The sequence below is a fragment of the Myiozetetes cayanensis genome, unplaced genomic scaffold (genome assembly GCF_022539395.1).
Source record: "Myiozetetes cayanensis isolate MyiCay16 unplaced genomic scaffold, myiCay2020 scf18, whole genome shotgun sequence".
NCBI classification, from domain to species: Eukaryota; Metazoa; Chordata; class Aves; order Passeriformes; family Tyrannidae; genus Myiozetetes; species Myiozetetes cayanensis.
Genome location: NW_026087389.1, coordinates 991302 through 1012451, shown reverse-complemented (window position 1 = coordinate 1012451; position 21150 = coordinate 991302). Strand labels below are relative to the sequence as shown.

General features: G+C 47.9%; 1 protein-coding gene across 3 annotated transcripts in view; it reads left to right on the top strand.

The window, feature by feature from the left end:
- GRM7 (glutamate metabotropic receptor 7) overlaps nt 1-21150 on the top strand; it is a 216276-nt gene that overhangs the window by 65549 nt on the left and 129577 nt on the right. For all 3 annotated transcript variants that reach the window (XM_050313094.1, XM_050313092.1, XM_050313093.1), the window contains exon 2: nt 15557-15773. In XM_050313094.1, the coding sequence (XP_050169051.1) occupies nt 15557-15773 (217 nt within the window). The remainder of the gene's footprint in view (nt 1-15556; nt 15774-21150) is intronic.

Sequence of the window (21150 nt, the reverse complement as noted above, 5' to 3'; positions counted from 1 at the left end):
AAGGGCCAAGCTGTTCCTGCAGAGAGCTCAGCCACTGCCATGGCTCTGGGTTCCTGTAACCAGGGGTCGTGGAGCTTGTCTGATCCCTGTCAGCCAGGCTGACGAGCTGAGCCTGGCCCTGCTGGCCAGGGCCTGATGGGTGAATCAGAGCCCATCACCACCATCCCATCAGGCTCCTCTTCCCCTGGCCCTGCAGGCACTGCTGCATGTGCTGTGCTGAGTGGGGAGGGCTGTTACAGTCAGGGCTTCAGAGTGAGGTGACACCCCCCATTCTGCACAAACCTTCCTTCAGAAATGGCTGTTCAGTGAGAGCTAAAAAACCAGCAGTGATAGAGGGTGTAAACTGCACATGCATAAACATGAGGTGATCTCCGGAGTCACGGTGCCCATTTTAATGTGATAAATACAGATGCACAAGTGTTTGCAGAGCACCATTCATGGCTGTGTTAATTCTGTGCATCAGATCTTCCAGCTGTGGGATGTTGTGGAGCTCCATTGAGGCCAATGGCAGTTTTCACCAGCTGTGGCTGTGACGCTCTGTGTACCATTTTGCCTCGTGAAAGGGAAAATACGTGATATCACATCATCCCTTCTTGCCTGCAGCTGTTCCTCAGCTCTGCCTCCACGCTCCCTCCCTCCTGGAGGCAAACAGGCTGCTCTGCCCCGTTGGCTCTGGGTGCATCGGTGCCTTGCAGGACCAAAGCTCAGCGATGCTGAGCAGAAGGAACTGCCAGCACCAGCAGCCTTTCCATGGAGCAGGGATCTTGTAATGTTCAGTGCTTTCCAGCAGTGGGTTCTGTTCCTTTTATCTTCAGAGCTCTCCGGGGTCAGAGCCACATCTTTCATCTTGACGGAGCTCCCCTGCCCTGTGTGTGGGTCAGCTGGAAAACCTTCCACAGAGCTGCAGGCCAGAGCTGCCAGCGAAATCCCCAGGACTGGGAGAGTCAAGCATGGAAAGAAAGGTTAGGGAAATACAAGGCTGCCCAGGGAGCCCATTAGTTTGATCTCTCAGAGCTTAAGCCAAGTTGTAGGTGCTGCAGTGAACTGGCCAAGCCCATCCAGTGCCAGAGAGCCCAAGTTGTCAGGCTGCTGGAGAAAAGCTATTCCAAATTTTGGTATGTAGGTCCTCCAGGTACCATTCACATTTCCAGGGTACCTGTATTTTTCCTGCTAAAGGAATTGCAGGAAGAAAACTATCAAGTTTGTTTTGAAAGTATTTTAGAATCTGAGTTAAAGTGGCTTTATTTGCACTTGATTTTCTTCTCCCTTCATTTCAAGCTGTAAATAAGCCCAGCTCCACACACCCATGGCAAGCATAACAGGTCAAGTCTACTGTAACAGTTCTGCTGTCAGGAGAGAACACAAATTACACCTGACTTACTTTAGGTGTAAATTCACTTTAGGCTGTATGTACACGTTTTCTTTGATTCGCAGCTGCATCTGATATCCCATCTATTGAACACTGACAGCAATTCACTCCAACTTTGCACACATAAAACTTCCAAAGGACACTTGGTGTAGAGAACTGAGATCCTTTTTCAGTGGCTGAAAACTAAATTAGTGCTGAACTAACACTGGCCAGTGCAGCAAAGGGAAGAGCAAGGCAGGTGAGGACTAGGACAGGGTGTTTTAGTCACTGGAACTGTCTGTTGGAGCGTTTTCCTCGGGATGAGTTCAATCCTTGATGATCCCAGAGGGGTTTTCCAGCCTCAGCAGTTCTATGCTTTGAACTGTTCCTCCCCTCTCTGTTTTGGCAATGTTTGTGTTTGTGAAAGAAGAGCCTGGCCCAGGCTGTGCAGGTCCTTCTGCAGGTCTCTTGCTGCACACTCTTCACTGTGGGCTCCTCTGCCCTGCTCAAGGCGAGGGAAGGAGCTGCTGCTGCTCCAGAGTGGTTTCCATCAGGGTGCCAAAAGGCTGAGCTGGTAGAGACCTTGAAAAAAATAAAAATATTTCTATATCTGCTTGCTCCTGCATGAGTCTAATAACACGGCCCTTAGAAAGTAATTTGGATTAATTAGAATGTCCGGGCACTTTTGCGATAAAGACATGCCGAGTAATTATCCAGTGTCCAGAATAATCTATTGAGCTTGTGAAGTTTAAGTCTGAAAATTATTCTCCCCTAAGTATTCGTCTTTCTAGCTGTATTTCTGTTATTAAATTTGTTTTCCCACAAGTTAGATAAGAAGAAATGTAATTATTTAGCTGGCAAGCTTAATGTTGAGGTGAAGAAAACCAGTGAAGGTAAAAGTGTGATTGCCTTGTGTTTTTCCCGTAATAATGCATAAATATTTATATATATGTAGAATTACATGGTGATGATGCACTTTGTAAAAGGCCAGAGATGAAATATAAGCAAATAAAAGGTATAGATATTCACTGAAACTTCATTATGCCCTATAACTCTTGTATATGTGGTTGAAGAAATGTCAAATGTAGATTTCTCCCAGAATTACAATCCCCTCTCCCTTCCCTCTCTCCTCACCGCATTTCCTCGCTCTCCTTTCTGCCTCAAGTCTGCGTCCTGAAGGACCTTGCTTGGTGTCTGATGCTCAGAGGACACAACAGGCCCTTTTACTTGTGATAATGTTTATTTTGGATTAAAGAAAATATGAAATCAAAGGCAGTCTAAAAATAATCCCTCCGTGTCCCTGGTGGAACATCCCCATGCCCTGGGTCAGTGCAGGGCCCTGCAGTGGGGCCTCCTCCCCTTTCTGAAGGAACATTGAGTGACTGGGATTCAAGGGACCTTCTGGCTCTGCAATCCCTGACAGGAGGGGGGAGCCGGGGGGGTCGGGCTCTGCTCCCAGGGAACAGGGACAGGAGGAGAGGGAACAGCCTCCAGGCTGTGCCAGGGGAGGGACAGGTTGGATATTACAAAAGATTTCTTCCCCAAAAAGTTTGTCCAGCCCTGGCACAGCTGCCCAGGGCAGGGTGGAGTCCCCATCCCTGGGGGGTGTAAAAGCCGTGTGGATGTGGCACTTGGGGACATGGCCAGGGCTGCCTGGGCAGTGCTGGGGAGCAGCTGGACTTGATGGTCTCAAGGGCTTTTCCAACCCGAGCAGTTGTGGGGTTCTGTGATTCCCTGTGACTCCAGCACAGGGCTCATCCTCGGCAGCCAGGCTGGCGATGCCTTGGGTGCAGGGCAGAGGAAAAGGAGGTGCAGGGGCCGGTCTGGCAGTGAAAAGGGAATGGCTGTGTGGGAATGTGGGGGCTCACAGCAGGGAGAACCTGCTGGGAGAAGGCAGTGCCTGGGAAGGGTCGTGTGTTGGCTGCCCCGTGCTGGGAAGGTGCATGTCGTAAACTTTGTGTCACGAAACTTCTCCTGCCCTGGCTGAACAGCCAGGTTTGTCTCTGGCAGAGCTGCCACTTCTGCAGCAGAGGTGATAACCTGGAACACAGAGACACAAACAGGTTCTCAGGGAGTTGGTCACAGAGGCAAACTCCAGTATCCTGGGCTGTGTCTTCAGCACTAAACTAAGGTTTTGCAAGGGCTGTTCTTACCAGGAGCAAAATCTCCATTTATGTGATACTGAAAATACATTCACATCTTTACTAAAATACCATATGGCAATTCCCTGTTGTCCACACTGTTTGTAAGGGTTATGAGATAAAAACACAGAGCTGTGCTCTTCCCCACATGCAGTATTGTTCCCTTGCTGTAGGAAAGAGCTCTGTGCTGTATGAACTGGCTGCCACCAAAACTTGGCACATCTTAAATGCTCTGAAATGATCTTCTGGATTTCATAATGTAAAAGAAGATAATTTGTGCTAGTGGGAAAAAAAAAAAAGAAGATAAAAGAAACAATGGATAATTTAGATTTTGAGTTCCTTTAGGCCATGCCTTGTCTCTGGCCATTGTTGCAATCAGTTTACAGCAGGAAGGAGGACTCACCTGTACACACAGAGATGGGATAATCAGCTCTGTGCATCCAGTCTCATCCTGACTGGTGAGAGTATTAGACATTAGTGCAATATTCAGGATGTTAATGGAGAGCTGTGGTGTGTTTCCTGACTCCTTTATCCCCACACGTGGTGCCAGGTGGGTCCTCACACGCCCCGACAGTGCGTGGAGCGTCACAGGCACGTCAGGAGACCTTGGGCTTAGAAGGAATTGATGTCCTTGACGTCACTGGGCAGGCTCACAGGAATGCTGCTGCTGCCACAAGGACAGGGAATGGTTCAGTGGGGGGAGGTTGGCTGCTCTGCTCAGAAATGAGGATTATTTTGCAGCTCTAGGTCCGTCATTGCCGTTGCAGTGACCACACCGTGGTCTCACCCTGGGCTGCTGCCAGAGCAGGGAGACTCCAGGGGGAAGGAAAAGGTGGAACAGCCTGTTAGGATGTGTAGAAGTGCATGACCAGAACTGGGGTGAGCTTCAGACAGGGGCTTGCACAGGTTCTTTTGAACCCACAGTTTTTCTCTTGCCTCAGCCTTTCAATAAGGTGCCAATGCACACCAGGACAGCTGGAGCTCAAACAGAGCTGTTCACTCAGGCACAGCGTGTGAGCAGGACAAACCCACAGTGCTTTGTGTGATTCTGACAAATTTATAATTTCAAAGATACTTCCAGTATGACATGGAAGGAAATAAGGAAAGATGAGCTCCAGAAACCCTGTTTAAACACCATTTTACTGCAGCTGATCCCCTTGGGGGATTTGTAGGGAGGGGAGATGGAGGAGGTCAAGACTCTCCCTTAACATGAACACTTGGAGATGTGTTAATCAGAACACACTCTTACTTTTGCAATAGCTGATCAGTGAGAGTCATCCCCAGGAACTCAGTTTTGCTCCTTATGGTATTCAGCTGCTTGCCCAAAGTTAAACTGTACACTGAAATTAGAAATAACCCCTTATATAGATAAATGTGCCCCTCCAAATTTTGGATGTGTCACTCTGCAAAGGCAAGGCCACTGGCTTGATTCTCCCTGGCTATCAGGCACTTCGCTATATTGAAAATTTGGGAATAAATATTCAAATCACAGCCTTATTTTCCACAACATAAACACGGATGCTCCTCTAGAAAGGCAATTATGAGATCTGCTCCAATCTGAACTCGACAGCTTTCATTGAGCCTGATAACTCAGCTCTGAGGGCTGATTGTTTCCCCTTGCACCACTCTGCAATTTGTTTCTGCCAGGGTGGGTTTGTGTGCCTGTGTTTGTGTATTACTTTCAGAAAACTGTGCTGTGCTACTGAGCTCTTCTGTCTTCCAGCCTGTCTGCTGAATAAGTCGTTACTGGTGTTGTCTTTATCGGGCTACTTTCAAAATCAATGAGATTTTATACTTGCAGATTAAAAACCTTTTAAAATATGCATAGACAATATAAGGTTCAATTATGTGTTTGGGATGAATGGAGCAGTGTGTACACATAAATAAAACACAAAAGCTGCTTCACTCTGTTTATCTTCTGGTTCTGATTTATTTTCAAAAGAATTAGAACTGGTGAGTCCGTATTTGGATGTGGAAGCTCCAATCACTGCAAACATGTTTGTGTTTGTGCTTGGTGTCCATCCATCACTGCTCTGCCCGTGCACAGAGACTGGCCTCTCAGGTTTTGGGAATGCAGGCAGGGGATGGGAATGGTACACGTGGAAAGAGATGAAAACACATCTACTGTGTCCCAGAACTGAGCATAGGGCATGGATGGGCTCTGGTTCTCTGCTCAGCACTTTGAATGGTAGAAATGACCCCTCTGAGAATGTCCTGCTTGATGGAAATCTGAATGCCATAGGAATGGGTGTATTTTTTGGCATCTAGAAGATCCTGACAGTGTGTTCACACTCTGTCTCCCTCTGCTTCTATGTGCATAGAATTGTTGTAGAATCCCAGACTGGTTTGGGTTGGAAGGGACCTTAAACCTGGTCGTGGGCAGGGACACCTTCCACCAGCACAGGGTGCTCCAACCTGGCCTTGGGCACTTCCAGGGCTGGGGCAGCCACAGCTTCTCTGGGCACCCTGTGCCAGGGCCTGCCCACCCTCCCAGGGAAGGATTTCTTCCCAATATTCCATATAAATCCACCATCTTTCAGCCTAAAGCCATTCCCCTTGTCCTGCCAAGGACGGGGCTGGAGCATTTAAAGGACAGCCCTTGGTCTCTTCCCTTTGGAATGATGTTGCCTGTTTGAGCTGTTGGTTGTAGCTCTTGTGCCTCCTCAGGCTGTGGTAGAAGTAAACAACCCCAAAGGTAGATTTGGGCTTAGCAGACACTCAGAGAACACAAAATATGTCTGTTCTGAACTTGTTCATTCTCTCTCTTTCATGCAGTATCTTTGCAATTATGCCTTAGACACTGGGGTGTGCCATGGGATCACAGTGTGACACAATATCCATGTGTGTTATTTGTAGGCTGAATTTGAATCCCAGCATGAGGCTGAACAGCTATTGCTGCATAAGCAGCTTTGTTGTAGCATCTGATTACAAAAATGTGGCCATTAGAAGGGCTGTGGGGTCCCTGTGCTCCCATCCCCTTACGTGGCTTCAGCTAAAAATTGCCTTGAAGTATCAGCTCCTAATAGAGCAGATCCTTTGAAGCTTTGTTAAGATTTCAAACTGCCTCCAGCAAAGCACCATCCATTAGTTTAATATCACTCCCAGGCTCTCATCTAGCAGGGCTGGAGTTAAAATATGAAGAGCTGTGCATTCTTGCATTGCAATGGCTGGGCCATCATCTCTGATGTTCTGACTGATGGACCCTGGGAGGAATATTCTGGTTAGTGCTGAGCAGCCCAATGTGCTGTGCTGGGCAGAGCTCAGCCCCAGGACCTGCACACCAGGACAGCTTTATCCTGGTTTATGGGCAAGCCAGCTGGAATTCTTAACGAGTGAGTATTTCACTTGAACACATAAACTGGGGAAGTTCCACCCTTGCAAGGTGCCTTTGCCTTCAGTCTCAACAATCCCTGTGGTGCAGCAGATAAATATTCCTGTTTGGGGGTGGTTCCTGTACCTGGATGTGTTTGTTGGGTCATCCAGGGAATATTTTGGCTTCTGTCTGTGAGGCAGGGAGGGTGGACCCGTCCTGACCAGGGGTGAGCAGAGGAATCTCTGCCACGTGCACGGGATGGGGGAGGTTGGAGTGCCCAGCCCTCACCCCCTGCATCGCTGTGCCCTGTCCATGGGACTGGGAGGGGTCTGGTGGCTCCCAGGCAGCCTTCCCTCAACGTAAAGAAGGATCTTTGCATTCCAACAGCCTCAAAACAGTAATTAAAAATTATAAATTAGATTTTAACTTTAATATTATTGACTCAAAATATAGATAAAGCAAGGGAAATTAAAATGTGAGTAATATAAATACAAGTTAATTTTACTTCTGAGAAGTGATCACAGAAAGGATCTTCTTCATGATTACATAAACACAGCTTTATTCTCAAAGAGGAATTTGCACACACACAAATCAGACAAGTGTGTATCTAAAAATCTTTTTCCATTGCAGTATGAATTCAAATACTGATTTCTGGTCACTTTTTCTTCAAGGAACAGTTTTAAACAAAAGAAGTTATCAAGGTGTGACAATTTACTGGAGAAATTAGCCATTCAGATGACGAGGGTTGGTCCTGCAAACACAAATAATACCTGCAAACAAGAGGAACCTATTTTTGCTGTTGCTGTGGGTGTGCTGGAACACAACAGCGAAGGGATGGGAAAGAACACGACGTCTTTGGCTGCACAGAGGAACATATTTTTGTCTCTTAAAGGAGGAGGCTTTAATTTGTGTGAAGCTTTTGTGTCCGAGCTGCAGCAGGGACAGGGGGGGGTTATTGAAGTAATTCTCTGAAGGCCACAGAGTGTGAGAACAGCTCAATTCCACTCGGGCCTCACCTATTTCTAAGCCAATGTGCTGTACTGACAGTGGTGCTGGAGCCCTGCTCTGCCTCCCTCAAAGGGCTCTATTTCTGTGCTGGCAGTGCCAGGGGAGCTGCCTGGCACAGCTCGCTCCACGGCCCTCCCTGAGTTGTATTTAAGGATCACAAACCTTTGGAATCAGCTCATCGAGGAACCTGGTTGTGAAGAAGGCTTTTTGCCCCTGGAAAAGAATCACAGGATCACAGTCTGGTTTGGGTTGGAAGGACCTTAAAGCTCCTCTCCTTCCACCCCCTGCCACAGACAGGGACACCTCCCACTAGCCCAGGTTGCTCCAAGCTCTGTCCAACCTGACCTGGAACACTTCCAGAGATGGAAAGTAAAGCATTTTGGTAAAGAGTTTATTCCTAATAAGCTGTAAGTGACCAATTCTTAACCCACAGCATGTAAACAGGTGTTATGTCCTTGTTTATTAGAAGGACAGTATTATTTACAGCTTTCCAAGGGGATAAGATCCTTATTTTTGTGCTGTGGCTGATTTTCATTACATTTGTGGGTGCTGGTTTCAATTCATCTGTCCAAGAATCTTTTAGCACTTAAAAGCTGTGAGATCACCTCCCATTTTTCATGTACAACAACCCAAGCTATGCCATAAACTCACCACAGTCACAAGCAGACTTTGTTCCAGGCACAGGATGAAACACAGGGATAGCTCATATTTATGGACACCTCTCATTTTGCTGCGTGTTTATGATTTTTTCTTCCTGTTTTCTGTCTGAGCTGACAAAGTGCTCCCATGAGCCATGTGGGCAGTACTAATTGCTGTAATTATTGTTTCCTTAATTGCTACAATTGTTTTTTTCTGCAGTGCTTTCTCGCTCTAGAAAAGGAAGCAGTAGAGACCTTGTAGATAAGGACAATACTCCCAGCTTGCCAATATCATTCAGGATGTCTTTCCATTTAGTGCTATGACAGTTTTGGTGGGGATGAACATTGATTTATGTGCCTGGAAATGGGCTCTTTCATGTGCTCTTTCCAGGTTGAAATTAATTTTTAAGAGATGTGTCCAATTAGGAGGCCACTTGTTTGAGACAACCACAGTAGCACTGGAGGTGTTTGTTGCAGTAATGGATTCCATCCATTATAATAATGTAAGGAGGAGTTGGCAATTCTAAAAGGCCTTATTTCCAAGGCCTCGTGAAGCAGCCCCCTGGCTCCTGCAGTTCCCTGTGTCCTGTCAGCCCACGGCCCTTCCTGACACTCCTTTGTTCTCCTGCCACTGTTGTTCTTCAATCCCCTGATCCTGAGAGGTCCCCAGGCAGTGACCTGGTCCAGTTTGCACTGATGATTTCTCAAGAACATCTATAGTCCTCCATGAGTATGGAATTGTGCCATCCCATTTGAAAACTCTGTCGGAAACCAGAACTTACAGGAGGCTTGAGAGCTCTGCTGGAGGTTCAGCTGATGCTGAACACTTTGGTTGTCATGTTAATAGACCTTCACCTGTTGGCTGAAGTCCTAATACTGGACAAGGAATGTGAGATGGAGCTCACCCAGCTTGGAATGAGCCAACATAAATACAAGCAAGATTCATGTGCATGAATCGTTTATTGGGTTTATTTTCTTGACGTTGCTCTTGAAGATATTTCTGTTTCATCAAATGCACTTCATCTCCTCCAGGCTCAGCTCCTCAATTGTATCTGGTGTTGCTCATATTTGTATTTGTACCTTATGAAATATGGAGCCCAGTCCCTCCTGGGTGGTTGTGCTGGTCTCTAATACATCATTAGGAATTCACAGTGGGATAACCCAGGAGAGCTGGTGCTGTGAGCAAACAGGGCCGTGTTTGAACACTGGTGGCTTTAATAATTGGTAAACAGAGAAACTGAGGTGAACTGTAAATACATTAATGGTTTTGCAGGTGCCCTTCTCTCGCTGTGCTGGTTTTGTTCACTGCTCGGAATTTGCTCTCGTTTGCCATCTCCAAACACCTTCTGGTGCTGTACAAAGATACTTTCTATTGCCCTTAAAATTGGTTTACATGAAAACTTTCCTTGTTTTGCCTCATTTTTTCATTGTCAACGTTTGATTCTGGAGTATAAAAACCAACTCGAAGTGCCCTACTGGTCAAATTTCACCCTGAAACATAATAAGAGAAGGGATTATCAAAGTGCTTTAGAAGGATTTGTTCTCATCATTGCCTGAGTGTTGGGGATGCTGTTCCATGTCTTTTAAGAGCCCTAGGGCAAGAATTGCAGTCATATTTGTTTTCATCTGCACCTTTCAGGGCAGCAAAAGAGCACGTGCTGCTTGACTGACACCTTGATTTGATGCCAGTTGACACTTGATTGACACTGCTTTGGCAGGGTTTGGGTTTTGGAAGGGCTGGAAGGGAGGGGAACAAAAGGCAGAGGTGATTTTGGGTTCCATACACCCCATGTCTGGTAGCTGCCATGTGCTGTGAGTGCTGCTGGGCACTGAGAGCCGGGGCCATCACATCAGCCCAGGGAGCCCAGTCCTGAGGAACAGGGGGAGCTCCAGTTCCAGCCTAGTGGGAATCAGCAGGAAGATTCATTCGACTGTCTTTGCAAGCTTTTAGCCATGCTCTGCTCTGATTTTGCATCTTGGTTAAAATTTTCATAGAATCGCAGCATGGTTTGGGTTGGAAGGGATCTCAAAGGTCATCTGGTTCCACCCTCTGCCATGGGCAGCGACACTTCCACTGGATATCTGGATTTCTGGAACTTCCTGCTAGATTTTCTTCTTGTTCAGAAGGCAAAGTGCAGATGAAAAGAGCGTAGAGGGGGTTTTGCCCAGAGAAAACAGCCAGGTAAAAACTCCAGGTGACTGAGCTCAAGGCAGTGAACCCAGGTGTCTGCAGTTTGCAGGAGGCTGGAGCTGTTTGTCCTGCAGCTTGGGACGTGGATGGTGAACAAGGAGTAGCTGCACCAAATGCTGGTTAAATCCTGACGTGACAAACAGAGCCCTGAACAGATTCAAGACTGTTCCTCACCCATTAGTTCACTCCACGGAGTTTTGCAGATCTCCAGGAGTCTCACTTGGGCAGAGCTGGGCTGTTTGCAGGGGTTTGCAGGTTGTGTGGCCTGACCCTGCCCTGCCCTGCCCAGCACGATGGCTCGAGAGGCTCTGTCAGACCAGGGGGCTTCTCCTATTGTCAGGAAACCATATCAATAAAACTTAATAGGAAAGGGAAAGTACAAATGCAGCAAACTGTGAACTTAATAGTGCCCTGGTGGGAGCTCATTAATAGCTCAATAGGTGCTCTCCTGCATTATCTTAATTGCCAAGGCCCTCAGGGAAATTGCCTCTTCTGAAGTTCCCTGACTGCTGTCATTGGTGAGGTGGGTTCAGGTGCACCATTTTATTAACTTTTTAATAAGTTACTAAGGAGATGGAGCTGAACTCAATCCCATTTGAATCAGCACAGTAGCAATAATTATTTTCTGGGTTTGGTGCTTTGTGGGGTCCTTGGCCATGGAAGTGACTCTGCAGCAGTGCTGGGGTGGGGGGGGAGGAAGGTGGACAGCAACTCTTGGAACTTCAGGGAGAGTTGGTTTGTCCTCTGGCCTGGGGGCTCTTGTGTGTTCCCAGCTGAGACACTTGGCTGTTAACAGAGGAGCTGACCAAGTCTTGTTTTGCTTGGAAAGAACAGGGAGAGGAGGAGGACGATGACATGGGACGGGGAGATAACACAACATGAGCTCGAAATGGAAAACTGGAACAGCAAGTTTGTATTTCAGTTGGGTTTTGCTCTGAAATACCCTGTTCCAAAACTGTTGTTGGGAAATGTTTGATGCTGGAAGGAGTGATTTAGGACACCCTCAGAGAGAGGAGTTGATCCTTGGTGCCTTTCTGCTGTGGCTCTTGGTGCAGCTGCTCACAAGCAGGACCTGCTTTTCAACCAGGACAACAAGTGGGATCCAGAGACAGCCCTTCATTAGCAGAAGAAAATGAAATAAATGAAGAATAATGTTCAATGTTAAAAATAAATTAACATTAATTAATCACTGACTAAAGCAGTGTTCCCAGCATTAATCATTCACCCTCACTGTAAGCAGAACATCAGGCAGGCAAAGCACATGTAAAACTCCTGAGTGGGATGTTTGCCATAGTCCTGAAAACACAGAGACTTCAGGAAAACCTGCCTGCCACACCAGTGATCTGCTCCCTCCTCTGCCAGCCTGGAGCCATTTGGAGAGCAGGCTGTGATTCCTTAGAGCTTTTGGAGGTTTCAGGCTTGTTTCAGAACAGAAAGCAGGAAAACGGTGATGAAAGAGAAAGCTGCCTTCTTTAAACTCCAGTTTTGAGTGTGAGATGCTGGTAACAAAGAGCATCTTTATTTTATCAATAATGAAAGAAAAATACATCAGTGAAGAGACAGAAAATATTTATCCAGTTAATTAAACAAACAAACATAAACCAAGAGAACCTCATTAAAATCCTCTTGTTCTCCCTGGAATGGTGGCATTGGCCAGCTTGGGGCTGGGTCTTGCTGAACTGGGGATTTTAGCTGATGTAAACAGATGATCAGTTTGGACATTTGGGATGCTGTGCAGGAAGGGAAAATGTCTTTTGTAGGTGTCTGCAACATTCTCTGACACGCAAAGTGCAGCTCTGATGGCTGCAGCCCACATCATATCCTTTGAAAGACTTTTCTCTCTGTATTCAAAAAAAAAGGGAGGAAAACTCCTCATACATATAACTTTATGTTCCTTTTATGCATTGTGTCAGAAGTGTTGGTAAAACCCCCAATATATGCTTTTTATACTCCAGCCTGAAGTAGTTAATATTTTATGAACAGTGGAAAAAGGCTTAAAATCCATGAAGTCTCCTAAAGAATATGAGCATGGCAGCAAGTTCTATAGCAGCTTTGGGTTTTGTATAAGTGCAACATATGCTCCTTTTGATTTTTAGCTGAAAAAAAATGTTGTTGGAAAGTTGGAATACAAAGAGTTGCCACAGATAAAAATTGATATTTCATAATTTCTTTTATTTATAACTGAAAAAAGCAGCACTTGGCTCTGTCAGTACAGGCTGGGGTGGGGCGGGGGGGACTATGGATGTGCACTGGGTGCTTGTCTAATTATCAGTGGGTTAAAAAGGTTAAGTATTCCACCTGAATGTCATCAGTCATTTCTTACAACAGCAGCTGTAGGCATGGACAAATTAGGAATTTAACTCCTTTTTGATAGCCAGGGTGCCTAGAATTTTCTGTGCACCCACAGCAGATTGGTGTTAGCTGAAAATCATCCCTCAGGTAGATTAAAAATGAAGAACCCTGATCACAGAATCCCAGACTGGTTTGGGTGGGAAGGGACCTCAAAGCCCACCCAGTGCCACCCCTGCCGTGGGCAGGGACACCTTCCATTGCTCCAAGCTGGCCTGGGACACTTCCAGGGCTGGGGCAGCCACAGCTTCTCTGGGCACCCTGTGCCAGGGCCTCAGGACTGATAAGTTGGTGTTATCCCTCTCTCTGAGAGCTGCCCAAGCCTTGCTGGCCCCTGGGCAAAGTGCTGAGCGAGTCAATCCCATCCCCACGGTCAGCAGCGCTCTGGGCTCTTCCAGCAGCCTCAGTTTGAACTTCTTTAATCTTCTGTGACTGGAGCACTCTAAAGTCTTGCTGTTCACAAGCCCCAGACGTAAAATAAATCTGGCAAGGCTTCTGGAGACAACTGCTGTCTTGCACTCCAGACCTAAAGCAGCCCAGCTCTCAGCCTGATTAACCTCCTCTGCCCTGCCAGTGATGGGCATTCACATCTCCAGCTCCATCACAGCCACAGCCCCGGCTCTGCTCACTGTCAGCAGTGCCCTGGCAGCCAGGAGGGCCAACCCTGCCCTGGGGGCACCAGGCACAGCATCACTGGTGAGGAGGGGATTGTCCCGCTCTGCTCTGACCTGGGGCAGCCTCTCCTCGAGTCCTGGGGGCAGTTTGGGGGCCACAATAAAGGAAAGATCTAAAGAGAGTGTCCAAAGGAGGGACACAGGGATGGGGAAGGGTCTGGGGGCCGGATGAGGAGCAGCTGAGGGCACTTGGTGTGTTCAGCTGGAGAGATGAGACTGAGGTCAGACCCCAGCAGGGGCTGAGGCTCCTCCTGAGGGGCAGCTCCGACCTCTGCTCGGGGTGAGCAGGGACAGCCCCCGGGGAAGGGTTGGAGCTGGGACAGCCCCCGGGGAAGGGCTGGAGCTGGGACAGCCCCCCGGGAAGGGCTGGAGCTGGGACAGCCCCCGGGAAGGGCTGGAGCTGGGACAGCCCCCGGGGAAGGGCTGAATCTCAGGGAAAGGTTCTTCCCCCAGAGGGTGGTTGGCACTGAACAGGCTCCCCAGGGCAGTGGGCACAGTCCCAAGGCTGCCAGAGCTGCAGGAGGGTTTGGACAACGCTCTGAGGGACAGGATGGGATTGTTGGGGTGTCTGTGCAGAGCCAGGGGTTGGACTGATGACCCTTGTGGGTCCCTCCCAGCTCAGGGAATTCTATGAATCTCTAAAAGTTTACATGTTTGTTTAGGTTGAGTGCTAACAAGTGTTGGGGCAGTTAATCGCTGTGAATGGTTTCATGCAAAGTTCTCTCTCTGTTCATTCTGCTGGGTCTGCAGCACCAATTTTGCTCTAAGTGGCTGCTTTTCCTCTGCTGTAGAAGCTGCAACTGTCCACGGAACTGTACAGATATAATGTGTATCCTGGGGAAATTTGCTCTCCTGTGCTCCTGATCTCTGTGGAATCAAAGGTGCTGAGCCCTTTGCAGAGTTGATCCTGGGGAAATACAATGTTTATTTTTCTGAGAAGGCAGGAAAGCTAATAAATACTTGTAGAGTGCTCTGCAGAGACAAAATATGAGAATGCAGGAGCTGCTTGTGCTGAGGCATGAAGTGCTGACCTTTCCTCAGGCAGAAGTCTCAGATCATTATATATGATCATGTTTGTGTGTATTGCAAAGCTGCTTTTTCCCTCTGTGGCATCTCAAGTGAGAGTTATGGCAGGTTCCTTAATTTAAGGAGCAGTCCCAGACTGTTACTCAAACAATTGCATAATGGGTTTGGGGATTAACATTCTGTCAGCTCAATAACTGCTCAGGGACTTGGTTATCAAGGAGAAAATAGTCCTGAACAATATTCTGTTCTCTCTGTTACAAAAAGTCACCCTCACACTCTGCTGGGAGGAGGAAAGCATGGCTGGTTTGCTGGGACAGAGCTGAGCTGTGACCAGGCTGTGCCTGTGGGACAGAGGTGTCCACGCCCAGCAACCTCCACGACTGTTCTCCATCAGAAAGAATAAAAAATTAACGTATTTTTGCTTAAGTCTGGACCCTTCATTCTCCAAAAGTTGATGAAGGGTCTTCCTGACTTTCAGCCAGCGATGGCAGGTGGAGATTGAACCTTGGTTACGTTCAGGGACCCAAATCACCTGATGCTGGTAAAAGCAGGACACCAACAAAAGGACCATAGTGATTAAAGTGGTTTGTGTGCTGTGTTTTGGGGTTAGACTGCCTGAAAGGAAGACATTATGGATGTGCACATATACAGTTGTCTTCAATTGTTTAACCATTTTATTTGTGTAACTGGAAGTCAATGAAAAGATTGTTTCTTCGGCTTGTGCACTGTAAGGGAACTTGGTGGAGAAATAGAGATGGAAACAGTGAAGGCAAAGCTCAGCTGGAGCCAACAGCTTCAGCTGACTGCTGCAAGAAGTGCCATGAGTGTATGAATATGTATATTTATCAGAAATTATTTTTTTCTACAGATCCCACAAATCAGTTATGCCTCAACTGCACCAGAGTTGAGTGATGACAGGCGCTATGATTTCTTCTCACGTGTGGTTCCTCCAGATTCCTTCCAAGCACAAGCAATGGTGGACATTGTGAAAGCTTTGGGATGGAATTATGTATCCACTTTGGCATCTGAAGGGAATTATGGAGAAAAAGGAGTCGAGTCCTTCATGCAAATTTCCAGAGAGGCAGGTAGGCAACGCCCGTCCCCCCTCCAGAAAATGCTGTGGAAGTGATGAATGTTATTTTGTACCAAATGTGATATTATTTTTCTAGAACTTAAACACTTGATTCTAAGGTTGCTTCAGTTCTTTGCAATGCTCTGCAATGGCTCCAAGATACTCTCATTCCTGAATGGCTTATGGAGTTCCAGAGTTTGAAACCTCAGTGGTTTTCAGTCATTTCTGGGGAAAAATGGAAAACCTTGAGTTTTATCAAGCTCCTGCTGTTGCCCTGGAGGGCATCCTGTTGTGTTGACATGGTAGGAGGGAGGTTTGAAAGCTGAGCTTTTCTCTCTGCACAGCTCAGGGCTCTGCCCTGCTCATCCCTGACACTGAGCTGTGTCACTCTGTTTGTTCAGCTCCCAGATCTCAGCCTGATTGGTGTAGCTTTGCTTTAGCTTTTAACTTTTCTCTGGGCAGTTCAGCTGAGACAATTCCTATTCTGTCCCTCCAGTTTTGTAGTTTACTTTCCTCTTCTGCTACAAAACCTAGAAGGGGACCTGTCCCGAAGGTGTGGCTGCCGTGTGCTCATCCCCTTGTCCCTGGAAGTTATTCTTCAGGGTAAAGAGCTCTAAATTTCCCCAGAGGCACCAGAATGTAGGAGGACTTTAAATGGCTCTTTGGGGAATAGAGGTATAAACCCTTGGCAAGCTGATTTGCAATCCAGAATCAGAAGGGTTTGGAAATTGAGATGTTTCGAGTTGAACCCTGTGCTGGGAAGGAAAAATAAGCAGATGATGTAATTCATTATTGGTGATAAGTGCAAGGTTCCAGAAGGCTTCAGTGGTAGAGCCTGATGGGGAACACAACGTTGTTGTACAAGAATAAGCTGTGTTGTATTCCCAGAATGAACTCAGATCTCCCACCCTGTACCTGCCCTGGCACTGCCTTAAAAAAACCAGCACAGTCCCCCCCTTAAATAAACCAGCACAGCTCAGGGGATGTGGCAGTGCAGGACAGGGCAGGAATTGCTCTGCAGCAGCCACTGGAGGTTTCCATCCCCAGGGCTGATCCAAGGCTGGATCAGCAGCAGCTCTGCCTGCAGAGGCACCTGCTCAGTCCCAAAGTGCCTCGGGGAGCTGACGGGACCCTCCTGGCAGCATCATCCCACAGCAAGCAGAGAAGGAGCCTGTGCTTGAAAGAAAGGGGCTTTGGACAGTGGGGTCTGAAACTGTTCCCTTCTGTTGATATCACAGGAGGGACCTGTATTTGCATAAATATGTCTGTTCTTACAAATGCATATTTATGTGGTATTAAAGAAAATGGAGTTGGATTTAATACAGCAGGAAGTGACAAATGCCAGAGTTCATTATAATTTAAAATTGGCTTTATTTGCAAATATCCACTGTTGCAAAATCATCCCCAAAATACGTTCTGTGTGTCAAGGACAAGCTCCAGTGAAGAATATTGTCCCATTTTATGGACCTTCTGGAGAATTAAATTTGTTGTGCGAGCTGTTCATGTAGTCGACATGTAATTCAGCATCCCTCATAAAAAACAAAGCACAAACCCAAAGCAACAGCCTGCTGACAGCAGCTCTCATGCAGGGGGATATGGGTCGTGCCTGGGAGATGAAGGCACTAACAGGGATAGTGCATCACCTTCCACAGGCACTGCAACACGAATAATCCGATCCCTGGTGCTGCTGCTGCTGCTTCTTAGGGCTGTGCTGAACTTCTTGTGTCTCACAGATAAAGCTCAGGTGGAGTTCTGAGGGGATTTAACACCTGTCAATAAGTTCCCTGGGGTTGTAAAACCCTGGGAATGTAAGAGGATCCTGTTGTCTGGAGGTTTAATGGAGCAGCGCTGCCTGCAGATGCAGGTCCTGACCTTGAATCCCTGGGGCAAAATGGCACCTTGTTCCCTGACTTTGGGGATGGGTTGGGACCCTCTCCCAGGTGCTGCCTTGGGGGCTCATGTTGCCATGTCCACACCTGGGGGAGATGGTGTGGAGGGGGCCACATTTTGGGGTTGTTTTTCCAGTGCTTGAGGTGGCCGTGTCTCCTTGGGGACATTCCTGAGGGATTGCTGGAACATCAGGGTTTGGAAGGAGCCTGCTGAAGGAGCAGCACTCATTTCCCTGCCTCGTGGCTGGGGGGGGGCTCTAGCAGCTCCTTGATCTCTGTTAGAAACATGTGAGTGGTCAAGAGCTGCTGGGAATGTGTGGATTGAGCAGAGGGGACAGGGGCTTTCAGAAAATGGAGAAGTGTCACTGAGATCATTTGCAATTCAAACGTTAAACATATTTAAAGGGGTCCCAATGCAGGAGGCCTGAGTGAGGTGTGTAACTGTACAGTGTCCTTCCAAAGCAGGGTGACGTGAGCTGTGCTCCTGTGGCACTGCCAGGGTGGGAGGGAGGGAGGGATGGGGCACACTCGTGGTGCTCCTGCTGCTGCCATGGGAGTGGATTAATGCCCTGAAGGGATGGGGGGAGGATGGAGGGCAGGAGAGGGGTTTAGGTGCTGGTTTACCTCATTGTTGAGTGACCTAAAACTTGTGATGCTCATCAGGAGTTGTGCTATTGCTCTCACTGCTCCCTGACAGGAGGGTGTAGTCAGGGGGGTCGGGCTCTGCTCCCAGGGAACAAGGGACAGGAGGAGAGGGAACGACCTCAGGGGCACCAGGGGAGGGGCACAGGGGATATTCATCAAAGTCTCTTCACACAAAGTGATGTCCAGCCCTGGCACAGCTGCTCAGGGCAGTGTGGAGTCACCAGCCCTGGAGGTGTCCAAAAACCTTTGGATATTGCACGTGAGGACATGAGGAGCAGAGCTGGGAGAGGTTGGAGCAGAGTTGGGAGAGGTTGGAGCAGAGCTGGGAGAGGTTGGAGCAGAGCTGGGAGAGGTTGGAGCAGAGCTGGGAGAGGTTGGAGCAGAGCTGGGAGAGGTTGGAGCAGAGTTGGGAGAGGTTGGAGCAGAGCTGGGAGAGGTTGGAGGAGAGTTGGGAGAGGTTGGAGCGGAGTTGGGAGAGGTTGGAGTTGAACTGGAGAGGTTGGAGCAGAGTTGGGAGAGGTTGGAGCGGAGTTGGGAGAGGTTGGAGCGGAGTTGGGAGAGGTTGGAGCGGAGTTGGGAGAGGTTGGAGCAGAGTTGGGAGAGTTTGGAGTTGAACTGGGAGAGGTTGGAGCAGAGCTGGGAGAGGTTGGAGCGGAGTTGGGAGAGGCTGGACAGAGCTCCTTGTGTTGCTCCTCCCTACATGATCCCATAGGACCGGGGGCCTCTGCCAGGAGCTGTCCTGGGGGGAGGTATTTGGTCCCAAATTTGAGGCACACCACAGAGCACAGGTGTCATCAGCTCCCAGACAGTTGTCTTGTAGCTCACAATGAGGTTCTTTAGGCAGAAGGGAAGATTTAGTCCATAGGTACCAGCACATTTATTATCTCTGGCCTCGAGTCTGTAGGTGAGCTAATTATCTAAATTCAGTGTTTTATCCCAACTTGTTTCTGATCAGCCAGGATCTTAGGAAATCTGAGGATGAGTAGAAAGTGCTACCCCTACTTAGTTTTCAAATATGCTTTAGCCTATAAAGACTTTGCTTGATCCTCTGAGTTAATAATTCTTCACAAAGTGACTTTTATTATGAGCACTTCAAGCGAGTTTGAATATGTCATTGTGGCAGGAGATGAAGATTTGAAACATGCTCTGCAGTCTGTGGGATTAATAAATTAGGGGAATGGTCTAATTATGGAAAATCTAAAGGACAATTTCAGATTATTAATGAAACTACTGAATACTTGAATTTCAAAGATTAATTCATCTTTGATTTTTTAAAAAGATTAATCTGTACCAGAAGGTTAATTGCTATCTGTAAGAAATATATATATTGAAGTTGTTAGCAAAAGACCACTTGAATGCCTCCTAACAGATAAATGAAAGATCTGGAGTGCATTTATTAATGTCCTCTCTCCCCAAATGGCCTATTTTCACACCCGAGCTGTGCTCTGAGCAGCCTCTGGTGCTCCCTCACCCCACGGGCTGCAGCACACAGGGGGAGGAGGGGATGCCCAGAGCTGCAAGACTGTGTCTGCCACCTTCCCCTCTTCCCTCTGCCTTCCCACAGCTCCCTCAGCCAGCCTGACCTCAGCAGTGGGTGCTGCTCAGCGAGGCTGGCTGTGAGCACAGGCCATGGGTTTGCACACCCCAGAGCTGGTTTTGTCCCAGGGTGTGTCACAGCAGCCTGTCCTGAGCCAGTGAATCCATCTCCAGGCTATGACCATCTTCTCAGCCTTTTGCAAGGGCTGGAGCAGAAAGATTCTGGCAAAACTTGGGGCCTTTCTCTGAGTGCTAAAGATGGGATAAAAGGGGATTACAGCCCTTGTGGCACCGTGCTGATGTGACTCCTGGACTGAAGTTTCTTCCGGAGACTTTCAGTCGGTGCCGTTCGAAACAGCCTCGGCAGAGCAGAGAGGAGAATCAGCCCTAGGCCACTTGAGCACAGAGAGCACAACACTTGTGACAGTCTCTTTATCTGCTTTTCTCCTTTCACTGAGGACTTTTCTGAAATATTCGTTTCTGTGATTTCTCAGTCTCTGTGATCCTGCAGACGCCTCTCATGCAAGGGCAGAACATCTGTGTGAGCTGGGCTGGCATCACTGCAGGGGCTGGCTGTGCTCAGGGCCAGAGACCCCAGAGCTGGGTGTGCTCAGGGCCAGAGACCCCAGAGCTGGGTGTGCTCAGGGCCAGAACTTTCAAACCAGGGCAGAGAAGGGACCCCTCACATGATCCCCTGCCCATGGCAGGGGTTTGGAAACAGATGATCTTTAAGATCCCATTGAACCCAGACTATTCTTTGTTTCTGTGATTTTCAATCCTCTTTGCCCACACAAGTAGATTTTTTTTCCCAGCAGTGCTACTGAGCAGTGTTTCTTTACTATTTCTCAGTATAAATTTGAATTTCTTGATCTTGTTTTTCCCAGCTTTACACTTGGTACTGAAACCCATGTGTGTGTGCACCCCTGTTTGGGGCATGGTGTCCTTCTGTCTGACACGTGGAGCTGTGCCAGGGCAGGGGCAGGTTGGGTGTCAGGACAAGGCTCTTCCCCCAGAGGGTGGTTGGCACTGAACAGGCTCCCCAGGGCAGTGGGCACAGCCCCAAGGCTGCCAGAGCTCCAGGAGGGTTTGGACAACGCTCTGATGGACAGGGTGGGATCGTTGGGGTGTCTGTGCAGGGCCAGGGGTGAGACTGAATGGTCCTTGGGTGTCCCTCTGGCTCAGGATATTCTGTGATTTTCTGTGTCACTCCCCCAGAATCAGATGAACCACTGTTTTGCATTGCATTATAATCTGTGCATTAAATATTATCCTCTCTAAACCCATTTTTTTTTTTACAAAATAACGACATACAATTAAGGA